Source organism: Cladophialophora bantiana (assembly GCF_000835475.1).
Source record: "Cladophialophora bantiana CBS 173.52 unplaced genomic scaffold supercont1.16, whole genome shotgun sequence".
In the NCBI taxonomy this organism is placed as follows: Eukaryota; Fungi; Ascomycota; class Eurotiomycetes; order Chaetothyriales; family Herpotrichiellaceae; genus Cladophialophora; species Cladophialophora bantiana.
In genome coordinates, this window is record NW_015971590.1 from 539,304 (window position 1) to 552,331 (window position 13,028).

Sequence of the window (13,028 nt, forward strand, 5' to 3'; positions counted from 1 at the left end):
ACAGACTGAACTGGCTCGGCCTACAGTGCATTACAGCGCCATCGACAACGCAATTTGACTTGGTCTCACGACCTAGCAAAAACCGGCATACAAAGAACTAACCATTAGATTGTACTGCTCAAGTGTCATCTCCCCCGACAGAAAATCAGGCAATATTCCTACGGGCACTTTGTCGTAGGCTCGACAAGAAAATGGTCCTTGCCGAACTGATCTCTCGTGGGGCCTCCCATGCACCCGGCAGACGCTGACTAACGCTGTAAACCCGGACGAGGCTGGGGACGATCTGACTCCTTCTGCCGGGCGTGTCTCGCAAGTTACCCAAACGTGTCGAGTGAACTGCCATAAGTGATACACACAGGGACAAAGAGTCGATTTACTCACTTTGCAGCAGAAAGCGGAATCCGGTAGATCAGCAGGACCGCCAGCAGCAGCATGGTGCGACGCAAAGGAACGGGCCATGCTTCTCGCGTACATTCCTTGAATGTGTAGCAGTCCGCATGTTGGCTTGTATTTATGACCACCTGGTCCTCCGCGCGCCACATGTGGTCCAAGATCCTCAACGTTTACTTAAGTAAAACATGATCGCTCCTTGGGACTTGCATTTCGAAAAGAGTGTCATCCAGGTAATGCTCGTCCAATGGGGGATTAATCTCAGTGTAAGCTAGAGGTGGGCCGTCGAGGCGGAAGGAAAGTTGACGAAGACCGAAAGCTCTCTTTCGTTATTTGATTCTCTCCATTGCTGTTGAGATAACCACATCGACCGTTTCAAGACCATGAGAAGCCACTCTGAGTCCGGGTGACAGCAATATTCTTCGATTTGAAGGAGTGTAATCATATGCACTGCTCGGATGTAATATTCGGTACCTTCAGTGCCCGATCAGCCATCAGCAATAGAAAGTCTCCTAGCATGAAGGTCTTAGCTGGTGTTGGCTTGGAAGCCAGCCATGGAAAAGTCCAACCGATTCGGCGTCTAATATTGAATTTGCAAATCGGCATGTGAACGGATGGCCAGAATTGGCAGCCTGCTGGTAGAGATCATAATAGACTTCCCCAAAGGACATCTCGATTGCCTCCCTGGGGTATTAATATCATGGAGATTGCGACATGGGCGCAAATACATAATCTCGAGCCATGGTCACTGATCTGTGGGGTGCCAAATTAACTCGAATAAAGTTGCCCGCGTGTATATCTTCCTCTTCTGTGCGAAGTAGATGGTGGAAATTCGGTACAGTTCCGCCCAAAAACGTTGCCCTGAGGCACTCTGTGATGCTGGAAACTTCCTCCTTACCTTTGAAGGTGTAAGCTAGGACCTAGAGAGAGTCACTGATAACAGCCCGATCAATCTGGCTTCTGTGAAAGTTCAAATTGCCGGGCCTCTCCTTTCTCAATCGCTTCCTCGGTTGATCTAAAGGAAGTAATCACCATCTGGCAGAAGTGTCAGTGCGTATATTGCACATACCGCTGCTGCTGCGGCCAACAACAAGCTGAACAGTGTGCGACAGTAGGTACTCCTGTAATGTCCATAATCTCTGTAGGTACGACCAATCGTAAACATCCTCGCGATGGTCGACACTATGTGGATGCAATCTTTCAACGAAGTCTCGGGTATTTTTGAAAGTCTTCGATGGCTTTCATGAAAAATTCGCATAGTCCGTCGCATTCACGCGCTGCAATGGTCCGTTCAGCCATCTTGAATATTGTAGGGATGAAGGCCACAATGGCCAGAAGCTCTTCCTCTTTGCATTGAAGCCCCGTCGGTATCCATCCAGAACGAACTGTTGCCTATGAGCGTGGGGAGACCATTTGCAATGAAGGTAGCCCTGTCTTGCGATGCCTTTGCTTTATATGGAACACCTGGGATAGTTTGCCATTTTCAGTCACCCCAGACGTGTGAGAATGCAAGATATTCGACCTGGTCACGCCTGGCTTCGAAAAACTCCAGCATTCCCTTCTCAAATCGAGCAAATTTGACCGGAGAAAGTGGTGCTCCCTGTGCGGGACTGCCGCTGTCGCTGCGGGGGTATTTGCTCATGGGCGCTGGCGATATTGAATAGAGGCAATTGTCAAGCCAATATCTCTAAAAAGTGAAAATAGAGCAATGACGAGGGACCAGCAGGCCTGAGCAGCCTGATCAAATCATGCCGAAGTTGAGCCGAAGTTGAACCTGGTCACCTGACACCTGGGTCAAGGGAGTTTGATCTAGCCAGATTAAGTTAGTACTTATGTCTCTTGGCACAGCGGCTCAGGCTGGTATTTAAGCCTCTTCCATCACATGTAGATTTCTTCTCTCTCTTCGATGAATCAAACAAGCTCTCACGGACCTTTGTCCAACAAGTGGCAAGACCAGGTGCCCTGTCATCGCTGAACACCAATCTACTTACATCGTGCATGAATAGTGAGGACCTTGGAGATAATACTCCATTTGCTTCGGCAACTCGGAAGACATCGGCAAATGATGCGGCCATTTTCCAGAATCCTCCCTTTTACCCATTGCCCTTGTCGTACATCCATCCATCCACCTCCATCGTGCATTCTCTTGCTACTACCACACCGACGTCAATCTACAAGGCCCGAGTCCTACAGTATTACTAATGCCGGTAGAAAATTGGCTAAAACCCCCAGTGCGGAGTGAGTGGAATACAGCAGCAACATCCACACGACACTATGGTTCCTGGTTCAAATGTTCATTGTCGTCATCTTTCTGCGACTTTGTAGTGGAATGCAAGCGAGAAAGGATGGATTTTGACGACAGTACCTGGTTAGTCTGCCTGGCAGGCGGTGGCAGGTCGGAGAATGGCCGCCGGGTAAATGCTACAGATCAAAATGCCCCGGGTAAAAGACGATCTGGGGACTCTACAATCCGTACGGAGCGATGCGTGCGGGGAGATGAAAAAGTACATATGCTGTACCTGCATTGGACCTTGTTTGGCCAGACGATCGTCGGACAAGATCAGGGAGCAAAATGAGGAATCTCATCGTCGCTGCTTTCGCCGCTGGCATCTCTGCATGGACCTACGCCCCAAACATTACATACTCGGCGGCCATCTCGGTCAATGCATTCCAGAAGTATCAGACCATGATTGGTGGTGGATGTTCAGGTGCATTTGGCATTGCATGTCAACAATTCGGCTCCGTAGGACTCTCTCCAGCAAAGCAAGAACTTGTCACTCAAATTCTCTTTGATGAGAACATCGGGGGATTGTCAATTATTCGCAACGATATCGGGTCAACTCCAGGTCATATTCGTGGGGACGTCGCGTCCATCCTCCCAGTCTGCCCGCCCACTCCAGCAGGACCGTTCAATTATGTCTGGGATGGAAACGATACATGCCAACTGCAGCTTACTCGGACAGCACTCAAGTACAACCCCAATATTTATGTGTATGCCGATGCGTGGTCTGCTCCCGGGTGTATGAAGACAGTTGGCACCGAAGACGAAGGCGGTCTGATCTGCGGCGTTAGAGGCAGCAGCAACTGCAGTGGTGACTGGAGACAAGCATATGCCGACTATCTGGTGCAATACGTCAAGTTCTACGAGCAGGAAGGCATTGAAGTCTCACTCCTCGGTGCCTATAACGAACCGGACTTCAATCCTGTCACCTATGCTTGCATGGAGTCCGACGGCTACCAAGCAAAGGATTTCTTGGAGATTTTGTATCCGACAGCAAAAGCGGCCTTTCCCAATATCAGTGTTGCGTGCTGCGACGCCACTGGTGCTCGACAGGAGAGGAACATTTTGTACGAGCTGCAACAAGCGGGCGGCGCGGATCTCTTTGATGTTGCTGTAAGTTTCTTGCTGGCCGACTGAAGGCAAAGCTAAAGCATCCAGACATGGCATAACTATCAAAGCAATCCTGAGAGACCGTTCAACTCTAATGGAAAGCCGAATCTGATGACCGAGTGGGCTGATGTTGGTAGTAAAGAGAACCCGTCAAAGACCCAGACTGACAACAAACAGGGCTCTGGACCATGGAATGCCAACTGGGATGTGTCTGGACAGCTCGCGTAAGGAACCTCATCTGACCATTCTTTCTGAGGAACCCCCCAACTGACCTAACTGTCTTGCTAAGCGAGGGATTCCAATGGGCGATGTACATGCACAACGCCTTCGTGAACTCCGACACCTCGGGGTACACGCACTGGTGGTGCGCGCAGAACACGACGGGCGACAACGCCCTGATCAGGCTCGACTACGACGATTACTTCGTGTCGGCCCGTCTGTGGGCGTTTGCGTCGTACTTCCGCTTCGCGCGCCCGGGCTCCGTGCGTATCGGGGCGACGAGCAGCGCCGAGAACGTCTATGTCAGTGCCTACGTCAACGCGAACGGCACCGTCGCCATCCCCGTCATCAATGAGGCGCACTTCCCCTACCAGCTGACCATCAATCTGAGCGGGATCAATGCCTCCACTGCCACAGCCTATTTGACGGACAACGAGCACAATGTGACAATGGTCGGGCAGACGCCGATTAGTGGGACGTTCGAGGCGACCGTGGAGCCGAGGGCGATGAAGACTTTTTTCTTGAGCTAGATCCAGAACCGTGATGATGACGATAACGATGATCGTAATTTAATGCGAGGATACAGTATTTCAATAGTTTATGCATGGGCGACGTGCCGAAGATTTGCCGAAGAATGAACCCCTAATTCTTCCAGCCTCGCTCGCCTCTTGGACGGCACCCCAGGCCGTGCAATTTCCCTGGCCTGGCAGCCCGTACAGCGTACCTTGAAATGTCTACGGGGAGCCCCGCTGCATCTGCATTCGCCTCTGTTCATGAAATCGCGCATCTTGCTCCCAAAGTTTACTAGTATCCAAGTACTAGTAGTACATTTGATACTAGTACTACTAGTATTCTACTAACTTCCTATTTCACTTTGCTGACCTTGGTCGGGTCGCCATCACGGCGGCTGCCGGTACTATAGTAGTAGTAGTAGTGTAAGAGACACTAGTACTGGCATTGTTTGAGAACGAGTCTTCGATTGTCTGTGACGTAATTGCAAGTCCAACGCCGGCCCTCTCGTTTGACATGGTCAGCTTTGGCTGTTGCTCTCCTGACAAGAATTCAAGGTCTCGTCCAGAAAAGATTTAATGTTCTCATAATTGCACTTAAAACCATGCAGTACTAGTACTTATGTACTACTAGTACTTCTAGGAAATTGTCTCAAGTTCGCACCTTCAGGAACCTTCACTTTTCACTTTTCACTTTTCACAATAGTACTAGTATCAGGGATTGGGTTAAGCAGTCAGATGGCAAGATAAGCTCTGTGCAAAATTCCCCAATTGATTGGAAGCCACAGTCCAAGTCAAGGAGTCTCCAGAAACTCTGAATCAACTTAAAGCTCAATTGTACTAGTAGCCAAGAGTCGGGACCTTCTAGGACATTTTAGAGATTATTAGGGTAGGACCTACTAGTATTCTGTACTCAATCTTAAAGTAGAAGCTATACCCAATATAAATGGCGCTAATCCAGAACAGGTACCTCTGGGACACTTAAATTGGCTAAACCTAATATAGCGAATTTGGTGCTGCGTTTTATTTTACTCTCTCATTCTCTCCCTCTCTCTATATGGAGAGCTGGTCTAGGTAAGGTAATTAAATTCCAGCCTGATTCTAGCGCGAACTCAGCTTAAGCTGGCTTACTTATATCACCAGTACCAATAATACTAAGTACTATGGAGTATAGAAAATTTGAGGCGTCCACATACATCCTAGGTACTAGTACCAGTATAAGTCCGGATTTAATATTAGATCTGGAGAGTCTCTAGACTGGTTTGAGTCTGTCTGAGACCTCTCTAAAGCACGAGATTCATATCCATTTAGAGTTGAGAATTGTCAGAGACGTTCCTAAATATGATCAAGACTACTACTTGTACTAGTAGTTATGTACTATCTAGAGATGGGATTAAACGCCTTGTGATGGGCAGGACTGTTTGTAGAGCCACATCCTACCCAGTACAGCAGTCCTTTCGAAGAGGCACACTTCCATCTGTCAACACGGATGCTTCGTTCTTCGTTGACGGTACATCAATCGCTGGGTTCTCGGTGAAGAAATCTGTAGGCTTGATGTGCAGTTGATGGATTTCAACTGGCCTGCTGAAACGTTAGGATGCTTCAGTACAACTAAGTAGTAGGGATTGATAAAACATGGCAACTTACATGACGGGCCAATCCTCCACTCTGGGGTTATGGGTGAGCCCAAACACATTCCACACAACGACGTCCTCGTCCTCGATGGCTTCATCACGCTTCACAGCGTCAGCAACTCCACCGATTTCGTTTTGACTCTGCAATGTATATTTGCCACCTGCGTATAGCTCGCCGTCTAGATGTTTGGTCACCCAGACATGATGCTGTGCGAATAATGCCCGTTTAGATTGGACAGACTGGGGATCGGCAAGCAACAATTGTGTCGCAGCTGGTGTAAATTTGTACCCAACTGGTTTCCCACTTATAGGATTTATTTTACTCCTGTTGATCATCTTGATCACCCGATTATGCTGCGGGGCAGCGTCCAGATACTGACTTCGATCAATGACGGTCTGCCGAACTTCGTAAAAGTTCCCCTGCGGATTCGTTTTCTTGTTGATTGGCACACGGTGTGACTCTTCTGCCAAGACTGTGTTTTTGTATCCGTCGATGGCAGGGTCGATGCGAACGCAGAACACGTGCTGATGATTCTGTGCCAATGCGCCAGGTGACACGACATTCCCATATGCACTTGTCTTTCCTGGGTCGATATTTACGACTGACACAATGCCAGTTGCACGAGTTTCAACGGTAATCCCACCAGCCTGGTCGAACTTGTATGCGAAGATGTATTCGTAATTGGCGAGGGTAATGATGAACTGAACAACCAGCTCACGGTATCTTGTTACGACAGCACGTCCTGTCCGCCAATTTGTGTGCTTCCAGCCGATGCCGTTGTCTTGTTCGTGAAGACAAATAACATTGGGTGCGGGTTTGGCGGTGCCATCTGGTCCAGTGACGATTCCATCGAAGTATTTGATAACCCCGAGACAGTCACAGCCCAGGGATAGGTTATTGGCACAATTTCCCGCTCCACCATCACCAAAGTCGAATGCTTGTTTGCGAGGGAAAGGCCCACGAGGATCCGCATAAGGAACAGTCATTTCGCTGATGCTCAGCCTGTAGATCACACTTCTGCCGCCAAAATGGACGTCGTGGATGACAGCACCTTCTCTAGGATTGAAACTCACGCGGAATCTCCAGTTTTGCCATTCGATAAGCCCTCCCTCTACCGAAAACGAAGGACCCTCTGGTTGCAGAACGTTGAGAGGCTTGAGGTTTTTCCGCGTGCCATTTTCAAGGAGCTCGGGTGCGTATTCAGAGCGCTTGCAATGGCCAATGACATTCTTAGAGTGTGTTTTTGCATCCAGTCCATCGTCTTTGCCACCAGTTGCAAGTCGGTCGATTCGGATGATCTCTCTCTTGTGTGCGTCCATGACAGGTATGAAAGGCAAAGGATAGGCGTAGAAATTCGAGTCAGCGTTGCCAGATCTCGTGTCTCGAGCGAAGCACAAGCCTTGAAAATAGCGTCGATTCTCCTCGTCCGGAGACAACCCACCATAGGGCCACGGTTCGACGACGACTTCAAACCCCTCTGGAAGCGAGATTTCGGCACAGACATCTTTGAACATCTGAGACGATGTGCAAACTTCAACCAGGGTGTCAAATTCGGAGCTGATTTTGTTGTTAGCGGGTTTCCGTGGGTCGCATTGATGGGATGGATAGTTACAGTATCAAACTCGCATGTTGAGACTTGTCAACTACAACATGTGAGACTCTCTTTTGTTGGTCGAGATCGACAATAGCTTCATTGAATTGTGGTACCCTATCTGCACCAATAACATCGTACTGCACTAGGGCACGTCGAGGTATGGGAGCAGCATCCTTCCCAGAGTGTTCCGCCAACAGGTATTGAATGAGTTTCTCCTTTGGCGGTTCGTCCAAGTAAATTTCACGAAAGCTCAGAACAGCATCTTGGTGGAGATCGAGGATGAGGTCACGAGCTCCATTCGTCTCCGCGGCTGAGAGGATGTCCAAAGGATGAGGTACCATGGCGAAGGAAGAAAATAGAAGTAAAGAAACTGGAAGTTGTAGAGTACATTTTTGATCAGGGTTCCAGAGGTGCCGGCTTTTATAGGCCAAAGCCGAAACTGCTGATGAGAGTCATTCGGGAATACTGGTCTCTCCCCCTACATTTTTCAAACCATTGGCGAAAGCCTTCGACCCCGAAGTCCTACCGTTACGAACGCCCTTTGGATCTTGAGAAAGAATTTGAAATGAGCAGCAGCGGATGGACATGGTGCGAGAGATGCAAGCTTGCACGGTTGATGCTCAATCATTTCGGCAACGGTTTCCTAATTCATCTTGTCCAGTCGAATGTCGTCAGCGCAGCCGATGTGCCAAACTGACCGTGTGTGGCTATGGCAGAAAAGAAGCACTCCACTATGCTTGCCGCATTGGCGAAGAGGAGGAACAATGCGCAAATGCATCAGGGTGGTTGTCGATGGGATGCATGGAGAGTGAAGGGGAAAGAGAGAGCGGAGGAATTTCCACGGCAATGCATTTGAAGTTTTGCGCAATTCGATCTGATTGGCTGCCTTGGGCGCTTCCCAGAATAGCGGAAAGTGCCTCCGCGCGGATCAACCCTTTTCCGCTCTTCTTCCTCTTTCCGCTTTGACGCCTTTCAATCTGACACCAGCCATTTGTTTGGATATGCGGCGGTAACGGAGCGCCTGGCCTTCGGTAGCCTGTTTGGGACTATGGCCTGCCGCTTTCTTAACGGACCGATCGGATTATCTACCTCAACTTCGGCTCGGCTCCTCATTATTCTCATCGCTGGTACTTGATTCTGTTTCTTGGCCCTGCGGTCATTAAGTACATATGTGCCTCTATAGGTGGGATCAATCCCCGATCGATCGTATAAACTTATCGGGCTCCGATCCTCAACCATAGCTTTAATACTACTGTTGACTCTACCAAGGCTCCAATTTGCGATCCATCAAAATCCCTCAAATACAGAAAGAAAAGAAGGATGAGGTTCGACTGTTGGAGTGAGGGAAAGGTCAAGCAGGGAAACAGTACTTAATAAGGTCTGGAGCATTTCGAAACACGCCGAATGCGGGACAATTCGATACAGATTCTACGCACTTGTATTTTGAACCGACGGTTTCATGACTCAGCCCTTGGTCGACTCGACAATTCTTTGCCAGGACTTGTACCCAGCAAACTATACGATTGGTACATCCATTTGAAGTGTACTAGTTTCCATGTGAAAAAAAGTTTGAGAATATAGCAAAAAGACCTTCTTTGTGTCCAGAACTTACTCAAACTCCGCTCCCTCCTTGTTCGTTTGGCATTTGCAATGTTTGGACATGAAATCCAAGTGATAGTGGACATGCTGGTAGGGGAGAGCTGGCCAGGAAAGCCACTAGGACTTCTCATAAGAGTAGACATTCGACGCTGAACGGTACATTTCTCTTCTATTTCTGTGAACAGAAGACCAGTTATTCAGCTCGAATCATACAGCCTCGGAGCAAATACAGTCACAAAGTTTCTCCTTGTTTTGTCTACACTCTCAGCCATCTTTCGCTGAGACGGTAGCATCCTCGCTGTTCTTGTCTGGACTCATAGTTCGCCACGGCGGCGATGACGACTCAAGCGGAACAGGTGTCAACCACAGCATGAGCCAAGCCCCGGGACTTTCAACTTCACTCCGTCCGGCATTGAATGGCCTATGTGTCTCAGGCACTGCTGCAACAGGCCGGTCAACAATCTTCTGTGCGTCAACGCCGCCATCTACGAGAACATGCCGACCTGTGTTGTCGACAATTTCACGGCGTACGAACAAGGTGCATATGTTGTGGTGGCAGCCATCGGTTGTCCCGAAGACAGCTTTCCAACTGCGAATGCTACATTGGCAAGGGTCACGACGGATCTCAGGGAGGGAGGTGACCCACAGGAGTGTGAAGGCGTGGAAAATTCGACCGTCGTCTGCAACAATGGTACTGCGGGCGGAAACGGAACTTCGGGGGAAGTAAGTCGCGCGGTTCTCATAAAGATACAGCCCTCTTAGATCGGCGAGTGAGCAGCTCTACTCCTAGTTGTCATAACAAGCATGTCCGGTCTTTCTAGCCTCATTTCGTCAGTTGCGGTCGGCGCCACGGATATCACTCGGGAATACTAGTATTCAATTTGCACAACGACCGCTGTTCACGCATACAGGCGCGGCTGAAGACAACGAGAAATCGAGGCGAAGCGAGTAGCTCCCAATACGCGTACCAGAAAATCCACAAAGGACGACGGTATCTTGGCGTCGAGCCTGCAGATGGAGAACATGATCTTTAAATAATGTCATTTTGTTAAATATATTTTATTGTTTGTAGAGGCCGTTAATTTCGTGAATTCTATTCTCCGCGTGTACATGATCATTCAATCATGGATCCGAGTACGACATCCACTGCGTCGGAACTTGGAATCCGACCTTTACCTTTGGCCTGTCGGAGTACTGAATACTACACAGATGGGACTAAGAGATAATGGTCGTCGCTTAAACTGTTAGACTCTTTGACCCTCCGTATTCGTTCTCGCTGTTCCCAATTTGACAAAAGCTGGGATCACCATGAAAATGACTCCTCCACCAGTTTTACCGACACCTTCTTCCCTCTCTTGCCAATGGCGCAAACGGCGTTCCTCACGTCGTCGGTCATGCTGGCAGGACCGCTAACCACTACGACAGAATTTTCCCGGGAAAAGCACAGTTCTTTCTCCAGCCCCTTGAGGACGTCCATCCGATGACCAATGAACACTTCTTTTTCGAAACCATTCAGCTCCGTGGACATGGCTTCAACGATGCCGCTGGAGCGGACCCCCCAGAGGAGCTTGCTGCGACCGGGATGAGAGCGTAGAAGTGGCAGTACCGAAGTGATTCCCACCCCGCCGGCGACGCAGACCAGATTGGGGTATTCAGAAAGATCGAGATGCGAGCCATACGACGACTCCACGAGAACCGGTAGTTTTTGACGAGAGCGCAGCAGTGCAGTCAAGCCTCCACGGGTGCGCAGAAGAAAGGTAAGCGTCAGCTTTGGACGTGCAGCAGGGGTCGTGCTTATTGAATCTGCGTCACTAGAAGGACTTGATTCGGCGGTTTTAGCCCCCTTCTTCTCAATGTCGATGTTCAGCTGTGCTCGCTCCGTGCTCGTCTGCGGGTGCACAAAGGTAGACGCGACAGAGAAAGGATGGTTCTCCCACACTCGCCACGTCAGGGTGGGGAAATATAGATATGCGTAGCCGTTACCTGCGACGCCTTCGATATCAACGCGGATATAATCATCATCGATGACAGAAACGATTGCCCACCGGATGCCATTTCGAGCCAGTCGTAGAATACGAAGGACGCGATCGAAGCCCCAGACGGCAAATGCAACATAGATCCAGACCTCGTACCCCCATTGATGTTCGAAGCGGTAATAGATGTGTAAGTAGCAGCCTGCAACCACCAACACAGATATAGCCACATGCCACAGCAAAAACGCTTCATACAACATTGTTCGCAGGGGCAAGATCGACGTCGGAAGCAGGATGGACATGCCAATCGTCGCAATGGCGCCCCAGTACCAATAAGGAAGCTTGCTCTCGCTACCGTGCTCGCCATCAGCCGAATATATCTGTAGATAAATGGCAGAGTGCAGGACAGCCTGTAGTGTGGCGATAGCAGCAATATAACGATGGAGCAGCAGGAATGTCTCGTGGCTCCAATCAGTCAACCACAACAGCACGTTGTTCCGGCCAGCATACAGGATGAGCAGCGGCACATTGGCGAAGCTGAGGACGCCCATGCGATTGGTGACGTACGACAGGATCTCCTGGCTGCTGCCGTCCGGGAACCACGAGTTAGGCTGTCTCGATGAGTAACCGACGGCGCACAGAACAACATTGATAATGGTCAGGTAGGCAATGAAGAGTGCCTGGCCACGGGTTGGCATGTTCGTCAAACCCCAGAAGATGGGGACTTTATGGTGTCGGCCAATGGCCGGAGGGTCGATGACCCAGGCATTAAATAGTGTCAACCAGGTCTTGGGGAGCGGAATAAAGCGTAATAGCGAAAAGCCAACGGGAATGACCACGCCGGATAAGAAGACAACAAGGCTGCATTGCAGATTAGCTTGCATGCCCCAACATCACATTCCTTCCCGACTTACGCATAACGTTCGTGAGTGACTTCGGCCACTTCAAAGATGCTGTCTGCATTTCGGTCTGGCCAGTAGTCGCCATCGGAAACCAGCATGGTCTGGTTCAGTGGCTCACCCGCGACGAGAGTCTCAGTTGGGGGCGTCGTTACCTTGGCCAGTGCTTGCTGATACGTCTCTTTGGGCTCAGGCTGCACTTTGAGTCTACCGGGGATATATTCAAGCCACCATCGTTCGACCTGCCACACGGGTAAATCGTCCGGGCGTTTCGGGTCGAGATAGCACCGCTGACGGATGCACCAGGCCACAGACTGAAGGAAGGCGTCGTCGGCGGCGTAACAATCGGGCGAAGTCATATAGTCGCCGCCACCCATGTCCATGCCTCCCGCGTCGTCCATCTCCATGACCTCGGAGCAGTTCAGCCGACTTCCAGACAGAGCATCGCGACATGCGGTGGCGCAGACAGGAAAATACATGTGGATGCCATAGCCGATGAGACCATGTCCGTCGCGTCCGCTAGACATCATGGCCTGAACAATCAGAAGATGGCCACAGATGGCGAGGGTACGGGCCAGACAGCGCGCCATGTTCCTAGGTTTCCTTCGATTCCTCTTGGCAGATTTATGACTCGCCGAGAAGCACTCTGCCTGGCGAATAGGGCTGGTATCAAATAATGCGCTTGCCGTCAGAATGAGCCTTTGGTACACATCGGAAGGCGATAGGATTGAGGATTCGATCCTGACCCAAGGAGGCCGGTATTGAAAGTATGGTCGGTCTTGCACCTGTGAGGCAGAGGATGCCTGGAAAAGCCGATTG

At 50.0% G+C, this 13,028-nt stretch overlaps 4 protein-coding genes across 4 annotated transcripts; 2 read left to right on the forward strand and 2 right to left on the reverse strand.

Annotated features, from left to right (window-relative positions):
* Positions 1-2,962: 2,962 nt before the first annotated feature.
* Positions 2,963-4,530, forward strand: Z519_09792 (uncharacterized protein; the record flags this gene model as incomplete). Its single annotated transcript, XM_016767513.1, has 4 exons — positions 2,963-3,784; positions 3,830-3,910; positions 3,959-4,005; positions 4,071-4,530. The coding sequence occupies 4 exons, from the start codon at positions 2,963-2,965 to the stop codon at positions 4,528-4,530; spliced, it is 1,410 nt and encodes a 469-aa protein (XP_016616305.1).
* A 1,415-nt stretch (positions 4,531-5,945) lies between these two features.
* On the reverse strand, positions 5,946-8,079 carry Z519_09793 (uncharacterized protein; the record flags this gene model as incomplete). Its single annotated transcript, XM_016767514.1, has 3 exons — positions 5,946-6,090; positions 6,157-7,701; positions 7,757-8,079. The coding sequence occupies 3 exons, from the start codon at positions 8,077-8,079 to the stop codon at positions 5,946-5,948; spliced, it is 2,013 nt and encodes a 670-aa protein (XP_016616306.1).
* Positions 8,080-9,832: 1,753 nt separating this feature from the next.
* Positions 9,833-10,371, forward strand: Z519_09794 (uncharacterized protein; the record flags this gene model as incomplete). Its single annotated transcript, XM_016767515.1, has 2 exons — positions 9,833-10,060; positions 10,249-10,371. 2 exons carry the CDS (start codon positions 9,833-9,835, stop codon positions 10,369-10,371), a joined length of 351 nt encoding a protein of 116 aa, XP_016616307.1.
* A 269-nt stretch (positions 10,372-10,640) lies between these two features.
* Z519_09795 (uncharacterized protein) lies at positions 10,641-12,799 on the reverse strand (the record flags this gene model as incomplete). The annotated part of the gene is made up of 2 exons (XM_016767516.1): positions 10,641-12,171; positions 12,225-12,799. 2 exons carry the CDS (start codon positions 12,797-12,799, stop codon positions 10,641-10,643), a joined length of 2,106 nt encoding a protein of 701 aa, XP_016616308.1.
* Positions 12,800-13,028: the final 229 nt, after the last annotated feature.